At 38.0% G+C, this 22,454-nt stretch overlaps 2 protein-coding genes across 2 annotated transcripts in view; both read left to right on the top strand.

Moving 5' to 3' along the window:
- Nucleotides 1-22,454, top strand: part of LOC136431512 (GFP-like fluorescent chromoprotein dsFP483) — a 235,697-nt gene that overhangs the window by 168,524 nt on the left and 44,719 nt on the right. The gene's annotated exons all lie outside the window — the stretch shown is intronic.
- Nucleotides 16,968-20,613, top strand: LOC136429115 (GFP-like fluorescent chromoprotein amFP486). Its single transcript, XM_066418995.1, has 6 exons — nucleotides 16,968-16,985; nucleotides 17,731-17,823; nucleotides 18,553-18,707; nucleotides 19,425-19,524; nucleotides 19,779-19,909; nucleotides 20,396-20,613. The coding sequence occupies exons 1-6, from the start codon at nucleotides 16,968-16,970 to the stop codon at nucleotides 20,574-20,576; spliced, it is 678 nt and encodes a 225-aa protein (XP_066275092.1). The 3' UTR covers nucleotides 20,577-20,613.

The raw sequence follows: 22,454 nt of genomic DNA, 5'->3' as shown, positions 1-22,454 counted from the left end.
CCTTGGGCGCCAGGGAGAGCTGCTTTACGGACTGAATCTTTGGCGGGGCCAAAAGTATTCGAGGTTTTAGCCTCATATTCTACATATTTGCTCAATTCAAAAAGTATAGGTCACACACCAAAAGAATAGCAACACGTTTGATATTCAGGGATGTGGTATCTTGCGATGAAATTTGAAGTTGAAAGTCAATTTTGAATGAGTCGTGACTGAACTAAACTGCAACATTTCATGCATACATCAATACAGTTGAAAGAGGAAGTCAACTAAGGGTAAAATTAGTGTATCTAGACAAATGTAATGAATACATACTCATCGCTGCTGTCCAGGATGCTGTCGTCCACCTCCATGTCCGACTCCTTATCCTTCTTATCATTCATGTTCAGTTCTACGTTTCAGGACACAAACAATATGTAATTTGTAACGTTACAGGTTGACCTTTCATCAATGTCAGGAATTGCTTGGGGAACACGAAAACGCTACCGCGGCTGAATATTATTACACATTTGCAAAGGACGTCGTATAACAATGGCTTGCACCAGCTCCGTTACGAGTAATCTAGGGAAAAGATAAAGGGGAATTTAAAAGATAAAGGGAAAAAGAATCAGCTGAATGTGTATGAAACAGTAAGAAAACCCATCTTGCATGTACTGTTCCACTAGCACCTCCGAGGAATCCGACTTCGCCATGCAAAGTGTCGTTTTTTGGCGCGAAGATTTGATGAGCAGAGTGTCCAAGAATCAGGAGATCTGATTGGCTTATGAATACCTGCGTCAGGGCGAGTTAGATTCGTCCAAGTCACGCAAGGGGGTTCCGGGGAGAGACCGATTGGAGCTTCTTTTGATTGAAAATGCAAGTTCGCCAAAGTCGGTAAAATGTTGTGTCACAAAAAGACTTGAATAGTAATACATGAACTCGTACAATTTGTATCTGAAAAAAGACTACAATATGTGTGGTTATAGTAATATAACGCCTCCCATAACCCCGGCATTGCAGCGGAATTTCGACTCGACGTGGCTTGTGATTGGCAGAAAATGCTCACGTGTGACCTAGGATGACGATATGTGATTGGGTAATCAACCACGCGTCATGGCTTTTGCAAATGATCTTTCTTTTTTCAGTGGACGATGTATTTTGTCAACGTTTCACGGAATTTTTCTATTTCAAGATTCAACTGAAATATTCACCTTGAATATTCACTTTTCATAGATCCGTCAGAAACGGGTGAAACAGGAACCCCTACCAACCCATAAGAATAGGGGTTGGTAAGGGGGTTCCTGGTGTTACAAAGGAAGAAAAAAATAGCTCTCCCTGTGATTGGGGTTGAGGAAGGAAAAATAGCTCTCCCTGTGATGGGGATACAGGAAATGAAAAGATTTTTCCCCTTTGTTTTAGGAGACCATTCTTCTGTTCGAAGAGCACCTTAAAGTACCTTGGAAAATGTCCCAGGCGGTTTTTATTCTTAACTTTTTCTTTATATAATAGATTCTATATTTGTTATCTTGTACATGTATCTTGATCTTATTGCAATATATCTTTTTTACACTCTTATTGTCATGTTTCAACTCATTTTTCCATTTCAAAGCATTTTAGCATGAAATTCCATATTTAGAGTTGTCCACCGCTGCATCATTGTCAGTAACAATAATTTTCATCCCCTTTTCTTTTTAGTTGTTAAGCAGTCAGAAGATCATGCTCAAGCAGTCTGAACATACAGCAGGTATGCTTGTTCTAATAAAGCATGGAAAATTTGAATTGCTTGCTGTTAAAACCAGTAAACATGTGTATTAGACAAAAGTTGATGTCAAGTGTAAGTTGTGGGTCAACAGCGAAGGACGCACATGATGTTGATTGTTTCTTTAACTTCAAAGTGACTGATTAACCTTTGATTTTTATCCTAAATACTTCTTTTCCTCAAATCTCACTCCCGTTTCTGTCCTCCAGATGGGACCCATCTAGAGAAGAAAGGCAAAACTTAGTCCATGTCTCCATGAGAAACTGAATGAGGGATGTCCCAGCAAGCTGCACCTGCGCAGAGGGACACCAGCTTTGCAAATTTCGATAACAATTGTTAAGCTTCAGATTGTTTGGCTCACCTAGTTAAGACTCAAAGTGTATATTATTTCAACTTGCATATTTTTTGTACTTCCATTTTTCTTGTATTTAAATTTTTGTTTTTGCATTTTTGTATGTACTAAAAAGTAATAAGATTGTGAGTGAAGACAAAATGTAAGATTTCAAAAATTGTTTGATTAAAGCTGTCAAGAAGATTCAAAGTGTACATGACTTGTGCTTCTATCTCTCCTCTTAATTACATTGATGGCGAGAGTGTGTGCTGAGTGAATCATTTGACATTCATCCTTGATGGGGCTAAGAGCATCCAAACTATTCAATGAATGGCACTCCAGTAGGATCTTTATGAAAGTCTTGCAATATAAGCAAGGGCAAAATATTATCTTGCACATCCCTCCAAAGAACATTTGTAGAAGTATGACTGGCAGGCTAGACTATGCGAAGGTTAACGTTTTGCATTTGCCCGCAAATGTTGCCACTCTAGTTGCTTTTAAACTTCAATTGCTTCCATCAGGAGAACCCTTTTATAAAGTCTAAAATATGATATATGATAAGCTTGAATGAGTTATCGGGATCACTGAATCGAATAGAACCTTCTCTCTGGTCTGTCAACATGGTAAATGTTATCGCTGAAAGATTTATTTTCATGATTTTAAGTGGATGCTGTTGCACTAAAACATTTGATGGACCCGGCTGTAGTTGAAAGTGGACGTCTCAAGCAAGACAAAGAACAACGCGGACTACACGGTAACGGCTCAAGACTTCAGGACTGGGAGGAAAATAAAGGCAGGATTCCTGGCGGATCTATTGTGCTAGGTGGGTCTATCGTGCAGTTACGTGCCCTGGCGGGGCCCGGACGATATTTTGAAGATTAGGTTTCGGACTTGATGTGCTGCATTTTTGGAATGAACCTGGGGTTATCTAATTATAAATAAGGTCAACCTTGTCTGTATAACGCAAACTCTAGCTGTCCGGGGATTTCTGTCCCCTCCCCGCGGAGTTTGTGCTCGACTAGCTCTTAGCCAGGAGAACTGTTATCAAAAATAGTAACACCAATCAGAGACCAGGATTTCAACTGAATATGTAAGATGTTTTGCTTTTATCTTTTGGTCAGTTCGCACCGGCTGGGGCCAGTATTAGTCGGAAAAACGCCAGTTCCTAGGGACAGGCACTACCGACACCTCCCTACTGCGCTTCCCTGGAATGGGGCCAGAGGGCGCTTGTTGGCTGGTACAGAACAGAGGCATGCATACTGTTGGCATTGGCACTGGATCTCTGTCCGAGACAATCAACTGCGAGGTCCATGCATTAAATTTCTTCTTACATAAGTATCATCCTGTCAACTGCAAAAGGAACAAGCCCATGTGAGAGTCCATTCGTGTCTTCTGATAAAAAATCACATATGATGCTTGAATAGCGATGAATATCTTATGATACTAATCATACAAATTAAGATATCGTTTGAACAATATGTGTTAAAAACCTGTTACGTATCTGCTACCAACGCCAACTTTTTCCAATGGGTCATAGGCCTAGCAAAAAACAAAAAACTGTTCTCTTTTAACCTCGGGTCATGGGCGCTGCCATGTTTTTTTTCTCCCATGTACGTAATTGGTCGGCCATCTTGTAACCATCTCGACAAATTGTAGACCAATCTTACGACATACTTCAACCAATCAGTCGAGGTCTAAGATAACTTATATCAATAAATTAATTTTTATTTGACTTGAACTATATATTGCGATGAACTTGAAGATTAGGTTACTAACAGTTAAAAGAATTTGCTAACAGTGCCTTTCTAGAATTTCAGCGCACATCAGATATTGTGCGAGGCTGACATCATCGGATTGGAGAGCGTGGCCAACATTGACGAACTTCCGACCACAGGAGCCACTGTGTACGCTCTCCCGCTAAAGATCGGGGATGGAAGCGGGGGCCCGGCCAGAATCATAGTTATCATCAACAACCCTGAGAGTCGGGGTGGAAGAGACGAACTACAGTAGTGCTTATTTGTAGTTGTAGTAAGATGTTACATTTTTATATTGATACTGATGGTTTATTTCATCAATACATCGCAGCCAAAGCGAGGCATTATATAACTGAAAGTGCACTTCTTGTTTTTAACCAACTGGGAATTACCCTGAAAGAAGAAGGTCCTGCAAAAAACGCACTGAATATAGGACACTTTCTGCCCGATGTGCCACTTGGCACAAGAGGATCTTAGTCTAAGTAAGTCATGCTACAAGTATACAACGAGTATAAGTATACAATTATAATCACAAGGTCCCTGTGCCTGTACTTTATCAGTCAATATCCATGTAGCCATTGCAAACAGCACAATTCAGCACAAAAGAATGTCTGAAAGGTTTATACAAGGCTCTCAATACGTTTTCTTTCACACTAGAACTAGGGACTGTTCAAATTATCAATCGGCTCTATATGCAATTTATCAACAAAAAATGATAAAAAGTATCTTAAAGAGTGTTATTGCTTATCTAATAATATACAAGACTTTTCTGATGTTGTCCCTTACTGACCTACCGCAAAAAAGCCAGTTTGGTCCATATGTATAATCACGGATATTCTTTTTTTTTTCATTCTAAGTGCAATGCATTTTGACATAATCCGTGTGTCATCAGAAAATAATGTAAGAGTCGCAAATTTGTCAGATACACTGGATTTTTGTCCATACCCGATGTGTTTTGTTTAAACTGAAGGGATTTAATCCCCTTCCTATTTGCGTATCGGATATTTGTCTTTTGTCATATACGGCCGATGCGGTGTTACCTAAGACGGGTCAAATCAGTCACCCAAGAACTCACAAGACCCCTAAAGGCTGTACAGGCATTCTTCTCCTAGCTTTGGGACTTAATAATAAAGAGATTCACATGAAGTCCGAAAACTTAAACTCTGACACTTGTTATTTTGCATCAGCAAGCACCAAAAGAAAGGCTTTCAATGGAAAGTACAAGTACGCCCGGTGTCTATCACAACAATGTCCCATTGTCTCTTCAACTACGAATGCGGGATTACAAACACAATAGTACAAGTAAGAAGACATAAATTCTGTCATAGGATGAGCTTAGGTGAACAAGAGTAGTCTAGATGCAGGTAGAATGAATTAGAAAGAATGATGTAGAATTAAGTAAGATGAACTCGAGTAAACGAGGGTTTACAAGAGTGACGCAGTTTCAAGGAAGATGAACAGGAGTGACCTAGACTGTACAAGACTGACGCAGTTTCAAGTAGGACAAATAGGAGTGAACTAGACTGTACAAGATTGATGTAGATTCAGGTAGGATGAACAACGTCTCGGACTTTTGAGGCACAATTTGATCACCGTGCCAGTTGTCTGCTGTCAAGGAGGATTACTTGTGACAGTGGCTATCAGGTGAACTAATTGTACTTGACAGGCCTCAAAGTAACTTCTTAAGCGAAAACATCACCGTGTGGATACTACCGGTCCTAAGGCAAAACAACTGGTGATGATTGAATTCTATCATGATAACCTTGATACTTCTTTGCTAATAAGGTCGACTTTGATCAGTCCATAGTTCTAGTGAAAACTGGACCCTCACAAATTTTACTTCGTAGATGACATACCGTTATATTCAAATCTAATGTGAGGGTAGTGAACAGTATCGCATCTAGCGACCTCAGTTATTCTTTGGTGTAAATGATTATTTCTGGACATATTTGTCTTGTCTATTTTCTTCGGTACAGCCTTGCGAAGGTCTTACAAGGATTTAAGACTTGTGACCGGTTGATTAAGAAGAGGGCATGTTAAGATTATGGTAGGGTGCATTACTTTTGGGAGGGGAGGTATAATGTTCGAAAGTCCTTAAGCAGGGTAGGAGGACATGTATGTCTACTTGATAAGGCCTCGGGACCATATTCAAACTAAGGTCGTTGACGGAAGAGATGCAACGTTAGACTTACACAATACAAACGCATGAGCGACCCGTGAATGAGAAACCCACGTCAAGTAGAGATACTGTAAAATGGAATATGTTTGCGCTGGTTTGCACGGTGACTGATGCAGAGCAAAGTGAAAAGTACCTTGAAAATTGCTAGTGTTCTGTGCGCCTTCTCCCTTATTTCAACCGTGACCACTTCATTTTTTCGTACAGAGAACTAAACCCCCGAAAATCTCCGCTTATGCAGTATACCTGTTTAGTCGAAATGATTGTCTGCCAGAAAAGCCTAGTTGGGTGATTTCGAATAGTTCATTTGTCAGACCATCCTGTGCTAATGACAATTATCCTGTTCAAGAGGGAGCAAGATAAAGCGGTCGATATGATTGTGCACGATGGTAAATGTTTAAATATCAAAACAGCATCACTTAAGTTTGATTCAAAATGAGTTTGAATCTGTCGGTTAGGTTTTTTTTAGTCTTGAGAAAGAGTATTACTCAGTCTTTAAACAAGGACACATTAACCTACCCCAGAAATTTCTCAAATACGACATTCTGTCATTTTACTAGCTATAGGATTTATTTTTCACTCGACCCGCAGATTTCCCTCTGATTACGTGTTTTTGAAAGATAACAAAGATGTTTTGACAAGTGTAATTTTGCAAAAGGCTGCAGCCAATTACGAGCTTTTACGGCTAAAGTCATCGTCTACAAGGTCACAGACAAGATATCAGAGGTCATCGCTTTTCAATGCTAAAATCAGTGCCACTAGTCAGACAGAAGATTCCACTGTCCTTGGCTGGATGACTGTACAAAAGGGTTATTGTACCATCTTTCTACATGCTATCTTGGTTGTTAAACACTGGTGCCCCACAGATAACTATTATACAGACTTTTCTACATTTGAATCGGTGCAGTTTTTTTTTCTCGATTTGGTCCCTTACTACTGGATGGAGTCAGCTAAGCGACCAAAATTATACTATGGCATTTATAAATTTTCCTTATGAATCGCAACCGTCGAGGGCATGATTATAGATTCAGTGGACTGTCATCGACTGTTTTATTGTTGTTACCTGATGCAAAATGAATCGATTAGCGAGGTGAATTTGTTTTCTTCAGGCCCTCACATGAGGACAAAGCTCTACACATAAATAGTGATGATGATTCTTCGTTTCATAGGTCAACGCTAGAATTAGTCTGGTTGCCATCTGATTATTGTCGGGGCCCCTACACTCGCTTCCCCCACAAGATCAGCTACGGTATACGTAGGGAGTGTAAGTACTGCGGTAGTGAATGGATATCACCTTGGTTACGTTGTACTTCGAAGCCGTTTAAATTCAATAATTTCATGTGGAGCGCGTGCTACACAAGCATCCACACAGTCTTTCACAAACACACACACACACACTGGCACAGACAAACACACACAATATGATACACTTAAAGACACAGAAAACACATTCAACTACACACACAAAAACACACATACACAACAGAAAAACTCTATCACAAAGAAACACACACATACATACATACACAAACACAGACATACACATGTCATGATTAGTTTGTATGATGACGCAAATAATGACTCGCTTGAATACACTGCAGATGGAAAGAAAAGAAAAGGAAGTATAGTTTACAAACACACTCAAATCTGACATATCAAATCCTACTCGAAAAACTTCATTGAGTGTACCTGACCGGAGTAAATCCTGACGAATGATGATAATCAAATCCGACAAGACAGGGCACGTGCTTCGATTTTTATGATAGTCTTTCGGTACTGATGGTAGATGGTAAGACCAACTTTTGCATTAAATTTCTGGAGCAACTATTATATTTCCTTGGTCATTGAGTGGTCTCTGTAGTCAAATTTGACTATAATTTTTTTTAAATTTCAATGAATAATTCTGTATCCTGTCGTTATCTCATCCATCACTCATACTAGATTTTACGTATAGAAGTGAACGATTCTGAATAATTGATAAGCAATTTGTTACGTCATATTGTTGGAAATAAGACACTTGCATTTATAGTAGGGCGGGAGATAGATGTGAAAGTGGCTGTCTTAAAAAAAGTTTTTGACTGGAGAAAAGTTATAAAACTCACACAATACTATCGCAATGTTGTGTCTGGAATATTTTGCCATATCCCCACAAAATGCTTGACCAACAACCCATGACTTATATAAGATGTTTACCAAAGATATTAATTGTAAATTTCATACTTAAACTCTGTGAAGTCATAAAGGTCGTTTTGTTGCAGGACATGAGTTATTTCATGAATACTGTATCCTTTTGTTTAATGCAATATATTTAAGCTACAATGTTAATGAAATGAACTATTCTTTTGTAACACATAAACTTTTAAAAAATGTATCTACTTTTTATCAGAAGCATTGTATTATCGCTGGACTGTCCAGGATGCTATTCTATATTGTGAAATATATCTTAACGTTATAGCAGTCATATTTTCTGTGAGCACATCAAATAGCATATATCTCATAGTTCTTGTAGACATACAGATTCAAATCATGATGCATCGAAATCATGCATGTAGAATTTTAATAATACTGCACACGTGGCCAAGGGAGGGCCATCATTAGACGATATGGTACCAATGACCCAGCATTATAGATCTTGCATAAGACTTGTATAACACCTTGCATAAGACATGATGTAATGTTGTTATTCTCACTTACAGTTCGTTTTTTCTAACATACCATAACATAACATAACATAGCATAGCATAACATACATAACATACATACCATAGATAACATACATAACATAACATACATAACATAACATACATAACATAACATAGCATAACGTAACATCAAGGTCAAAAACGTCTAGGACGTAAGGACCCACCCATGACTGTGCGCGACAAGTCAGACAAAACACTCCCTAGAGGATTTAAACTGCTTACAGCAAATTTTCATCAGTGAGTAGTATCTTATAGATTTAGTAGCTTAATTTATTTCATGATGAAACTTTGTTTTGTTCAACTTCCTTTCGTATTATGTACTACACTTTTAAGTCTAAGTGGGCAGAGTCAATAGTGTTGTTTTCCTACTGCATATTCTTTTTCTAGAATTGATTAGTGTGGGACAGATTGACCTAAAAACCACACTCCAACGTTGTAGCCATATAGCACACAATTGTATATAATATGAAAAAATACTATAGCACTATCACTTATATTGAATACATTGCAGTGGTTTCCGGGTCAGAAGGAGTAAGGTTATTTCATATTCAAACTTCACTTTGTTTACTCTTTTATCACGTTACCTGCAAACTTGATCAGGTACAAGTCCAGACCTAAACGTCAAGCGTACGTATTTCTACCAGGCTGAAAAACAGGCAAATACGATTTTCAGTCTAAATATAGTTAAATCCTGTCTGAAAGACAATGAAACCAATTGCCCGATGTCTCACCGGTCAAAGGGTGACCGCTCAGTGATCTCTGGATCTAGGGTCTTAAAACAATGCCATATGCCCCTTTCCACAGCAAGTATACATTGTTGTGCAACCGCCGAGCGATAAAAATTTGGTAGCCTTCTTCGGTTTAGTCATTTGAGAGAACCCCTTCGTGTTTGCGGTTTGTTCCTTATCGGAATGGGCTGAATGTAAGCGAAGAATTTTCAGCTTAGTCTCAGGTTTGTGTAGACACTAACAATATCAAGAGCAGTGAGAAAACCCTCGTGTAAGAATGTGTTCTATGGACACCGAGCTCTAGCATGGTTCCAAGATACACCGGAGTCCCGTTTTTGATACGTGATTATTGACTGCATTTATATAGTTCTGAAAAGAATTCTTGTCAGAAAACTGAATAGTTGAAAAAGATGGGATAACACGTATTTGCAAGGGTATTTTAGCAATTCAGCATATGAAACTCTCTTACTAGTAAATCAATGGGGTAGCACCCCCTTTATCCCATTAATTCACTATAAGAGAGAAATACTTACTACTAGTAGTATTTCGATGGTATAGCAGCACCCCTTTATCCATTTTTTACTATAAGAGAATACAAAAATCTTCTTTTAGTGGGATAGCACCCCTTTATGTCATCAATTTACTATAAGACATTTCAATCCATATATTTGTAACAGTTTGTAAGCGGGTAAATGAAAGCTTTAAAACTTGACAAAATTTAAACAAAGGTCTTTGACCGCAAACGTCTTATATAAGACTGTTATGCTGTTACATAAAACCGACCCAATCAGTGACAAAAGGTTTCCCAATTGCTTATCCATGCTGTTGAGACAAAATGTGCATGCATAGACTGTACACTATTTCTTAATCAAAATGGCATTAACTCCTCAAGAAAGCCTTGTACTACCACTACACACACACCCACCCACACACACACTTGGGCGTATATACCAGTCTGCATGAGCTGGCCATGTTTTTGGTTAATGTTGGCATGCAGCCGAATAAGTTATTTCTCTGGTTCAATATAACCAAAACTAAGATTGATATGCTAAAGCAGGGAGACAAGTACATCTTTAATTAACATGAGATTTTAGCTGAAACTGTAAACTTTAATAAATCATATACAGCAAAGATGATATTCAGCCTGAGAATGTAAATAAATATCTATAAGACATACCCTTAGATAATTTTCTTATAGATTATGAGAAAAATTATATAGATAAACCAATTGCCTCGAAAGAGTGTAAACACTTAATGAAATCAAAAATAACGAAGCCCCTGGACCGATTGGACTTCCTTCAGAATTTTCAAACATTTTTTTAAAATCAAATTAGGCCCCTATAGTGCATACATCATTTTTAGAGGGTTAACAGAAAAAAGATCATTCACAAAGAACAGCGCTCCTAAAATTTTTACATAAGAAAAATGAACTATATATGTTGAAAAATTGGAGACCTATAAGCCTTCTAAATTAAGACTTTAAAATTATAGCTTTTATCCTTGCTAATAGTGTGTAAAAGGCACTTCCAAAACTTATAAGCCATAGTCAAACAACATATATTAAAGGAAGATTCATTGGACAAAATATAAGAATCATAAATGACATGATACTCAATGCTAAACGCGACTGGAGCTTTACAATTCTTTGATTTTGAAAAAGCCTTTGATTCTTTTAATTTATGTACAAAACCCTTCAAAAATCTATCTTTGACCCATCATTTCTAGAATGGATAAAAGTACTATATACAATATATTGAACAATGGCTGGTAATCAGAACCCATAGAATTAAACCGAGGTATAAGACAGGGTCGCCCATCATCATGTTTGCTGTTTATATTGGTGACAGAAATAATGGCCACTAAGATAAGGATATCTAAAGAAATAGATAGGGTCTTAGCTCCACATAATGAGGATAGTAAAGAAATAAATAAAAAATCCACATAGCTAATGACACAACATTATGTCTAGCAAATAATCTTTCAATAGTAAATGCTGTGAGATTATGAGTGAATTCAGTAAGGTAGCAGGAACATAGGAACTTACCTTGAAAAATAAAACCTAGAGAAGTTAAAGAACACCCTTGATTTGTCAGATAGGCAGAAAACTAACCCATTATGGTAAAATAGTAATTACTAAACAACTTGCATAGTCCCAACTAATTCATAATTTAATTAAAATCAATATCCCAGAATGGGCAATAAAAGAAATAGAAATTGCATTGTGAAAATATATTTGGAATTTAAGGTAAACCGAATAAAATATCTAGAAATGGTATACTTTGTGATGGTGGAATAAAATGGCTAATATTACATATCGGATTCAGGGTCTACTGACTTCATGGGTCAGGAGATTTTGTAAAGGACATGTATCCCGCTGAAAATTAATACCAGACGTTTAGCTGACAGATTATGGGGAGGCTGATATTCATTTTCAAAACGAATTTCTCAAATAAAGATCATTGTCCGGATATATCAACAATACCTAAATTTAAAAAGCTGTTGTCCGTGCTAGGCACCAAGCAGGTGGGGGGTTAAGTAAGTAGTCCCAATTATTAGAGGACATTTTAAATGAAGTATGAAAAAGAAGAAAAAAAATTGAAAAGAAGTTGGTAAAAGCAGGCCTTATACAGATAAAATATATTTTTCCAGATGCTAAATTCATATTGAGGACATTTATGGAGAAATTGGAAATCACTGAAAACTTTTTAGCTGATTGGATTACTTCATGAAACAAAGGCAACATCTAAACCCATTTATAGTAACTTGAAATATATGATATTCAGAGAAAGAAAAAAATTATTGATAACAGGGAGGAATTGCTAAATGTTATCTTTCTATAAAAAATTATATGGGCAAATATAACGTTATATATATATATATGTAGTTATTAAAGAAAATTACCTAAGTGAATTTGACTTTACACTTTTGCGCCAAATTCTGCATTGTAAATCTAAGATAAATAAATGGAAAATAGAATATCAGACATGTTGAGTATACATCCCTACTTATAAGATATGTAATGTGTATATGTACACATGTTTATAGAATCTAAAAAACTTGAATTTTTGGCAGAGAATAGAAAATATACTATCTCAGAAGGTGAGAAGAATATGTGTTTTTGATACTTCACGAAGAACTTTTTTCTGTCCTTCTTGTGCAGTATCATTACTTATAAACCAGATACAGTCTTTCTCTTGTTATTTTCATATTCTTTAGGTTCTCAGCTTTCCAGAAATGTATAGTTCTACCTATCTAGCATTAATATTAAGCACTTTACAGCCCCGAAACAATTCCTAGGTGGGGGCACATGAAGCTTTTCGTTACAATTCCTGTATGCACGTGAAATTTTATCCCGTCCTTTAAGGGTTAATGATTATTCTAGGCTATAGATAGGTTTACCATTTTGATAGCAAAGTTTTAACCTTAGCAAAAGTCAAAATCATGGGTAAAATATGAAGATAATGAATTGAATTTAATGAGAGATTATCTTTTTAATGCTTTCCGCTTGGGCCTTTAGAATGTATGGAATTGTATCTCTTTAATGTAAAGCTATAAAAGTTATTATGATTAAGATTTTTGTGTTGGTGTAGTCATTGTTTCTGAGTCTGTTACTCTCTTGATGTTTGTTTTTTTGTTGAAAGGTTAATCGACTGATGTTTTGTATATAATGTAAATCTGGTGTAAACTGTATATGCGTACCCATGAATGTTCGTGTGCTTTTGTATGTGTATGGATGATGCTTTTTCAAACCTGGTGTTATCTGTATGAGAATGTTTTTTCATGTTTTGCACAATAATATTGTACCCTCTCTTGTTTTGTAAGGCTGGTGTTTTAACAGTAAGTATATATGTAGTCTGCTTTTTGTATACATGTGTTTGTGACATGTTTCTTTGTTTTGATTTTGTAAATGTTCTCTGACACCTGATTTTATTGTTGTGGTTTATGATATTTGTGTATTTGTACTGATGCTTATATATACTTAGTCTATATATATGTTCTGATGTTGTTTATATACATTTGTTCACACAATTTTTATGATGTAATTGTTCGATATGATGCTTATGTAAACCTTTTGATTTTTATTTATACCTATAAAATGCGTTTTTTTTATTTTAATTTACAAATCATATAGTGTTTTACAGGTTTATTTGTTTCATATATAAATGTATTTTAAAATGCGTAAATGTTGTAAAATGTGTAACAAAAGCAGACGAGCGGTAAGTCTTAGATTCAAACCACAGGGAAGGAAAACCCTGCGTAGAAACCCAGAGAAGACACAGCACAACAGTCATAGGGAAGAAAAACTAGTTAAGATAATCCAGATAAAACACTCTGTCAAAATAGTCTTAGGGAGCACAACCTAGCCAAAAATGAAACTAGGTAGCACACCGTAGCCATTAAAGCCAGTGTGAATGACCCCTGCAACAATATACAACTGTGTATATCTGTGGAATTCTAAACATGTTTGAGGGTCGATCAATAAGTCCTCGGCCTCACCCAGAAATATGGTGCACAACTTAACTTCCGGGGCATAATTATGTAGCATGATATATTTTGACTATATCTACTAAATCTCAAATAATTGTAGGTAAGACGATAAAAACAAGGGTGCACTGTAGTCAGAGCTGTGTGGTTCGCGTTCTTTATGCCATGTATCGGCATAAAATCTTCGAAGACATTTGAAAAATGTTTAATGAAGATTCCCTTCTTATTTCAACTAAAAGAAGTGGGTATCTGATTTTCAGCAGAGCAAGCTGACCTGCACACCTTAGGTCACAGCTCAATTGTCTATGCTTTTATCCTTCTACCTCACCTGGTGCTACTGGGTGTCGCCTGCAAAGTAATGATCACAATGATTTGAATTTTGGTAGACATTCATAACTGTCCCGAAAATAACATGTAGCCCAAATAACCGAAAAAAAGAAACGAGGCCCATCCCATGATTTGCTTTAATTGATTCTATAAATTAAATGGAATCCAAAAGAACTAACAAGTGAATCCTACTTGTCCAAACATTCACATGTAAAAAATATAAAATGGAAATCATCTTAGTTTATATCTAACAAAAACATTCAATATTAAGACTTTTATCCACAGTCAAAACAATTCCAGGGGATTATCATTATTCCTTGGGCGAACAAAGAAACCTTTAGTTAAGATCAGATAAATTATTGCTCATTGGATGTTGATTGCACAATCAAGATTAAAATACAAGATATTACGCAAGATGTTGGTGAACCAGATATAGGGACACGTTCTAATGACTCCTTACGGGTATGACGTACTAAAACGTGCAAGTATATTCAAATGAGCCTGGAATGGAGGCCACGCCTACATGTAGTCTTTATGTTCCCTCAAAAGAAAAATACTGATGAGAAGAGGAAGGTGTCACGCAATCACGCAACAACGTCCACAGCAAATCATAGATCTAGATCTTCCCTAGCCATATGCAAATGATGTTATAAATAACCCACGCTATAAGAGACGGAGAGAGCGCGCCGCTTTCCTCACACCTTCGGCGACGGGACGATCAGAGAAACCGACCCCCATATTGACAACTTCAACTTTTTAAAGTGAGTAAACATACAAAGTATTACATTAACTAAGGTTACTTTTTATTTCTTTGAATGAGTTCTGCACATGATGTACTAGTTGAAATTAGATTTTTTTCACTTATCAACGATTTGCATACATATTTCAAAACTTTAGCAAATGGTGTAAGTCGCTTGTTCCCCGCAAATTTTTCCCTGATAGTTTGATGCTCTAAAAGGGTTTTGCGTGACAGCGCGCCGTTCTACAGTCGATGTATACCGCCGGATTTCGGAACTGTAAGCATATTTTCAAAGCGGGAGAGTTGCAATAATCTCATAGCAAAACTATCGGTTTAAAGCTCATACCTTTTTTTGTCAGGGCCCAATCACATACGTCGCACGATTGCCGTACGATCGACAGCTGATTGTATTCTTGAGACAGTCGTGCATGTGTCCTGTAAAGTTGTTACGGAATGGGCTGTCTTAAGTGAGTTCCTTGTCGGTGGTTGGTCCCATCACAGCCTGCTTGAACATTAGATAGCGTCAAAACAATGGGAAGCCCTAGTATATGATCACGCTGTTAGTTAGCGATTCCCTTGATCTGCTGGTTGTGTGGTCCAAGTCCAGTAGTTTCGTGGTCGTAAGAATTTCGGTTGTCTTTGACTTTATCCGGTAACACATTCAAGTAGCTCTCCTCGAATTCCCAAACTCCTGGTGCCAAATCAAACCGAAATCTTTCAGCAATCGTATTCCCTTACAGCAATGGTCTCTGCTTTCTTCATTTCACGGACAGTAATGTGTAGCATAATTTTTTTTGACGACGATTCCGTCACAGCCTGCTTGAAATATCGTAATAAGGCATACCGTGGGCAATAGGCCTCGAATTTTTTGTTGAGTACACCAAGGTATCCACGGCTGTGGGTTGCCGACACAAAGAAAATGACACAAAATAGAATCCCTGACAAAACACCTAAAACACTTAAAAACAGCCGGAGACACTCCTCTGCTTGGATGGTAGTTAACCAGGGAACCGAGTTACGGGATAATCGGACCCCGCTTGGCGCCGGAAACGCCCCCGTCAGACTTGGACTGTCGTCCTCAGCCGACATTACGCTTCGCTCGTCGCTTTGCTCGGGACCGTTCGCATAGGCTCGGCTCGTCGGCTTCGCCCAGAACTCGCACCCGCTATCATGTTACCATAGTGATACCAAAGTACTTCATTTTGGGTCACGCTCGGAATTTCGGTACGAACCTGGAAAGTTGAGCACGGGCGATCCAACGAGAATTCCTTGGCCTACTGCCTATGGGCATACCACGAAGCCAATTTGAGAAGAGTCCATTGGCGTCCCCGATCGTATCGCGTTTGAGATATCTCCTTCACTATCGAAGGATTTCGAGGCGAAAGTCGTACAACTTGTCCGCTTCTGTCACGCAAACTAGTACACGGTATACTAGCCCTCAAACCGAACAACAACACGAAGAAACGCGTACCAAAGCGAGGAATGGAAAATGCCACGAAGACACGTACGCAGCAAACCAGTGCCACACTCTGCTAGGAAATCCCGTGTGTTCCAATCATGCATTTTTAAGAAACAGAAACAAAACCAGTGTGAACGTGGCGTGAGTCGTCCACAAAAAAATGTTAGAGCCGCCTAACTTAGAAGTGTACAGCACAATGAGCGATCTTCCACATTTAAAGCATACTGTTTTCGGCCCAGTAAAGATATACAATGATTAGGTGATTACCGGCACACCCGTTGGCTCTAAGCTGTTTCCATAGCTCGCGAAACTGGACCTGGAACGCATTTTACTCTTCAAGAGGAGCTTAGACCCGGCTTGTTTTGGAGGTGTTTTGTTGGCCGTTCAATTTTGTCAATATTTTACTAAATCTGCCGGTTGAAAAGCCAACAAGATCGCTGAAACGTCCAAAACAAGCCGTTGCCTGTCTTCTGCTTGGAGAGTGTGCTTTTTGTTTGAAAGGTCATCGCCAATTTCTGCACTTCAGATCTTTCCATGCGTACTATTGTCAAGGTACGATGGCCAAGAAGGACAACTTATCGCATATGCAAACCATTTCGTCTGCTAGACGCAGAGAAATTTGAATTTGTGACAGTTTGTGTTTTTGTGTCTAATGCATTTTTTTATGTTCATTTGTTTGTATTTTTGTTTGTTTTTTGTTTGTTGTGAATTACATAGCTCGATATGTTATGGATATATAAGGTGTCGTTGATAGAAGAACATGTTTTATCATGAGCGGTTTTCTATCGCACTTCAGTAAAAGGTCCTGTTTTGATATCTCGTGTCCTTAGTATTCAATATTTAAATGAATTCACAAATAGATCTTGTTTCAATATGGAGCTCATCATTCAACCTATGATATCCCATTGATTAATGGGTTAGGCTCTGCAAACATGTTGTCCAAACACCCTTGGTTAACTGCAATAAAGAAACGATGTAATGGTATTATCTCACTGTTCTTTGGTTACTTACAGACTCCTGAGACGACGTCCAATACATCAAAACAATCATGGTGAATATCATAACTTAGATGCAATCGCTTTCATTTTCCCTAAGTCAAATATAGATGTAGCTTCAATTTCACATTTACACTGTGGATAAACCTTTTCCGTTATCAAGGTAAGGTAAATACAGTTGTTTTTTTAATATCTATTTCTTCAACATCATAAGAACATGTTGAAGCATATCCGTTTAAACCATCATTTTTGCTATATATTTTTATATGGTTTATATTAACAACCTCGTTGATTAATGGCAGCCTCTTCCAGCGACTCATGAGTTACACATTTCTGGATCCATCAATGGCAACGGGTTCGACATAACGGGTCGTGGCAGCGGGAACCCTAAGGAGGTAAGTTTGTGGCTATTCATTCTGTCTTTCTTCGTCCAGCCGTTCTGAAATATGGTCCCGCGAGAGTAGCAAGAAGGAGCGACAGTTCGCATGAAAATGAGGCCGGAGAAAGCTTATGGTATATTCCAACAATGGCAGTCCTCTAGACTTTATATAGAAAACATGTAAGACAAAGGCTGTCAAATGTACCTAATTGAAGTTAACTTAGTGGAAAACACTGGCAGTGTAGTTTGTTAAGTGTCCTTCCAAAGTGGTCATCTAGTGATTTTGAGGCAATTCCAAACAGGGCAAAGTTATGTTACAATTTTAAAACAAGCTCTGATGACCTTTGACCTACATTAGAAATGGACACATCCAAGCTACACCTGAAAACTGACTAAAGGCCAGTTTTTCTAACAAAAAAATAGCCACAACCCTAACCTGTAACTTTCAGCTAGCTCCAAAATACCAGTATTTCGCAACAAAAATACGTCTTACACTTACTTTTAACAAGGATAGCTGGCATGGCATGAAGATGCACCCTCCGCGCATGCCTGTAATCGTGACCTTTATGCTTCCGTCTTTCAGTCTCAAACCATGGCGACCTGTACAGACGGCAGCAGATAGCTGCAGTGATCATCTGTACATGTGCTCATTTGCGCTCATGAGTGAAATACCGTGATATATACGCTTTCACGACTAGAGGATATTGGCCGGTAAAACTGAAACAATGAACTCCTCTATATTCAGGGTTCTGAGGAGCTCCAGCTGAAGTTCAACAAGGGTGGCCTCCAATTCTCCCCTTGGATCCTGGTACCTCACCTCGGATATGGCTTCTACCAGTACCTGCCCTTCCCCGACGGAGCGATGTCACCTTTCCAGGCTGCTATGCACGATGGCTCTGGGTAACTGATAGCGCCTCAAGTTATATTATCCATATATTGTGTGCTTTTAAATATTATCTTTATTTGCCCCGTTCATACTAAGTCTTGCAAGCCAGTTCAATGCCAAATTGCCTAAGTCGCATACCTGCACAGCAGGGGTCTAATTTGCCATATCCACATTGAAACTACATCCATGAGGTGGTTTCATGTGGTTTCAATGTGAATCGGGGAGTTTTCAATATTCTATATTCAATATTTCAATTAGCCACATTAATCCTGCTCAGGGCCAAAGTCAGCTAAGCAAGATTAATGTGACCTAGTATGACCGGGGTCTAAGGCACGAGGCTGATTGCAAGTCAATACACAAATATGATCTTAAAACAAGTGTAGTCTATAGATTTATCTGATAATTGTACGCAAATTACGGAACAGGGCCCTTGGTTAATGAAAAGTCGACAAGTTAACAATGTTATGCGTGTTCTGGGACTTTCATAGATCTTTAATTAGGAGGTTTTTTTAGGATAATGAAAGCTCGAGGAGAAAGTGATTACTTTAGAAAAAAGCCAGCGGATGTATTTCATTTATCATTCCATACATTGCAGTGAACAGGACTTGCACAGTATCTCATCAACCGCCAGAATAACATGGTGATGCCGCTCTCTTTATATCCGGGACACGTCTCATTATCAACTTAAGAGTCAATATCATTTATTTCGTTTGTGTGTTGGTTTGTTGCAGGTACCAGGTCCGTCGCGAAATACAGTATGAAGACGGTGCCACGGTGACTGGCATCTACCGCTACACCTACGAGGGAAGCCACATCAAAGGAGAGTTTCAGGTAACTTCTCATAACGTTCCTAATATCAGCGACTAATCAACACTGAAGATTTTGCGCGTCGAACGTATTTGTGCTTGTTTGTATTTGAAATAGATGTGGTAGACATTTTTGTAATTTATACACTTAAATTATATGATTGCTTAGTCAAATACGCATATCAAAAGAAAGGATCACAAAAATTGTAAAGACTAGGTCAACTTCATAGTATGATTCCTCTGTATGCATTATTGTTGAAGATTACATATATTTTACAGGTGGATGGGACCGGATTCCCTGCTGACGGCCCTGTGATGACCAACTCGCTCACTGATCTGGACTGCTCCGTGACCAAGATGATGTACATCGATAACAAAACCGTCACTAGCACCGCTGACCAGACCTACATGTACGAGACAATCTCATGTTCATTATTATAGCTGACATATCATCAATATCTTAGTATCATTTATGCATCTGTATATGGAATACGTCTCTATATACTCTTGAGGTATTCACATAACGTAGAATTATATAGGTAGTTTTGGCAAAGGAGAAGACACAGTCATCACTAGCATATCAACTATATTTAACATAGTGCGTAGCATCAATGCCATCATCGCCGTTTGAATTCAGGTGGAATCTTCATTGATAAAGCAGTTGTGAAACTAAGTAGTTGCTGAGAAGTTTCATAGTTATTGATGATGTAAAACAAGATAATTTTAATGATCTTTTTTACATACATACAAAACTAAAAACTGATTTTGACTCACAACAAAATTGACTGACAACAACGAAATGAAGTCAGTTATCATCATGATGTTACCTTTGCTGTAAAACAATTCTAGACAGTCTAGTCAAGTAATGTGTTCTATTGTGTTCCCTCTTATAACAGCACTGCAAATGGCAAGCGCTACCAGGGCACAGTGCGGACCAACAACATTTTTGCCAAGCCGATGGCGGGCAACATCCTGCAGAAGCAGCCGATGTTCGTGTTCCGTAAGACGGAGCTCAAGCACTCCAAGAACGAGCTCAACTTCAAGGAGTGGCAGAAGGCCTTCAGCGATCTGATTTGAGCGACCGGTGTAGTATTACATTTGATTTAGCAACACCCAAAGAAACATAATACATGATTTTCTTGGTAATACTCAATCTTCGAGCAAGGTATACAAAAATTGTCACAAGGAATATTTTTTTGAGAACCAATCAGCATCTTGTTTTGTACTCTGTTTGAATGCACATGGTATCCAAAAATGTTTTCTCCATTTGGCAGCAAACTTTCTCCAGTCATGCTCTGGGACCTTAATTTTCAAAAACATTGACACCTTACTGGAGAGTGAAGGTACTGATGCTTCTTCCTCGGATTTTTAAAAACTTTTAAAGGGTGTTGTTAACAGTCAAGTGTAAACAAACCGGTGTTTTTGCATGATTTTTGCATAGATGTTCTTGCCTGTGGTGAATGCATGCTTCCGCTATCTTTTGAAATACAATACGGCCTTAGCAGAGTCGTACTAAGAGTTCTCCTTAAGGATCGAAATTGCAGGCTATTTTCCTAATCAGGTTGATGTATTACATTGTATACCAAAAAATGCCGTGAACCAATTAATTTGAAATTTGCTCTCGCGAGAGCACAGTCTGGCGGTAACGTGCGAGATATTGAATGAAAACGAGGCTGGTGGCGCATATTGAAATGTGTCTCAAAATCTTATGTATTTCCCATTCATTACTATCTACAGACAGATCTTTACATTATTCAGGCTTACCATATTAAGAAAGATCTGTTTCGTACACATGTAAACTAAACAACTTAACAGCTTTACAAAAGCAGAAAATGACATGAATGTAGATTTTTCTGAGAATACTTGAATGTCTTCGCATATCACGCCTAGGAAAAATGCCATAATGCATTTGTTACCTTCGCCGAGAAGGTTATGCAGAGGGTAGCGTTTGTATGTATGTATGTGTGTGTGTAATGTACAGGATAACTCAAGAAGGCTTGGATGGATTGTCTTGATATTTGGTAGGTGGGTAGGTCTTGATGAGACTTGGAAATGATTAGATTTTGGGTCCCCTAGCGGCTTGTTAAGGTACTGAAGCGGAACTTCCTGTTTTGATATCTCGTGTTCTGGACATGCTATGGAACTGATTTTTAAGTGGTAGATAGCTCTTTGGACAGAGAGTAAGTGGTATGGGTTTGGGCCCCCTAGCGGCTTTTTTTGGAACTGCAGGAGCAGGTTTTGCATCTGACTTTGAAAGGGAATAACTCAAGAAGGGCTTGATGGATGGCAATGATTTTTGGTTAGTAGATAGCTTGAGTGATGATGTACATGATTAGATACTTTTTATGCAAATCAGTATCTAATTTGCATAATTAATGAGTAAAGTTTATCCATCCGCCAAATTCCATGATAGGACTCTGAAACATGTGACATATGTAACTGAGGAAGAGAGAAATATTAATTGATATGAACTATGCAAATGAAGACCTCATTTGCATAATTAATGAGAAAATACTATAACTCAAGATGGCCTTAATGGATGGTCATGCTTTTTGGTATGTAGATAGCTTGTGTGATGCTCAGAATGATTGGACAATAATTATGCAAATCAGATGCTAATTTGCATAATTAATGAGGTAATTTTAAAAATCTGCTTTGTGCCATGATATGACTATTCAAATTGTAACTGAGGAAGAGAGAAATGTTGAACATAGAAAATATGCAAATGTGGGCCTAATTTGCATGCTTAAATGAAAAATATAATTCCATACTGGTAAATGACTGAAATTCCATGCATTTAATACTTTTTTGTGGCATCGGGAAGTTATGTGAATGTGAACATCGTCGAATCAAATAATGCTAATAAGGGCCTCATTTGCATAATTGATGATCAATATTAGCACAACCTTCTTAAGCTCATACTTTGTTAAGCTCATACTTTGGACATGTCATATT

This window comes from Branchiostoma lanceolatum, chromosome 3, assembly GCF_035083965.1.
Source record: "Branchiostoma lanceolatum isolate klBraLanc5 chromosome 3, klBraLanc5.hap2, whole genome shotgun sequence".
Classification (NCBI taxonomy): domain Eukaryota; kingdom Metazoa; phylum Chordata; class Leptocardii; order Amphioxiformes; family Branchiostomatidae; genus Branchiostoma; species Branchiostoma lanceolatum.
Note: the sequence above shows the minus strand (reverse complement) of the source record. Positions and strands in the feature narration are given on the sequence as shown.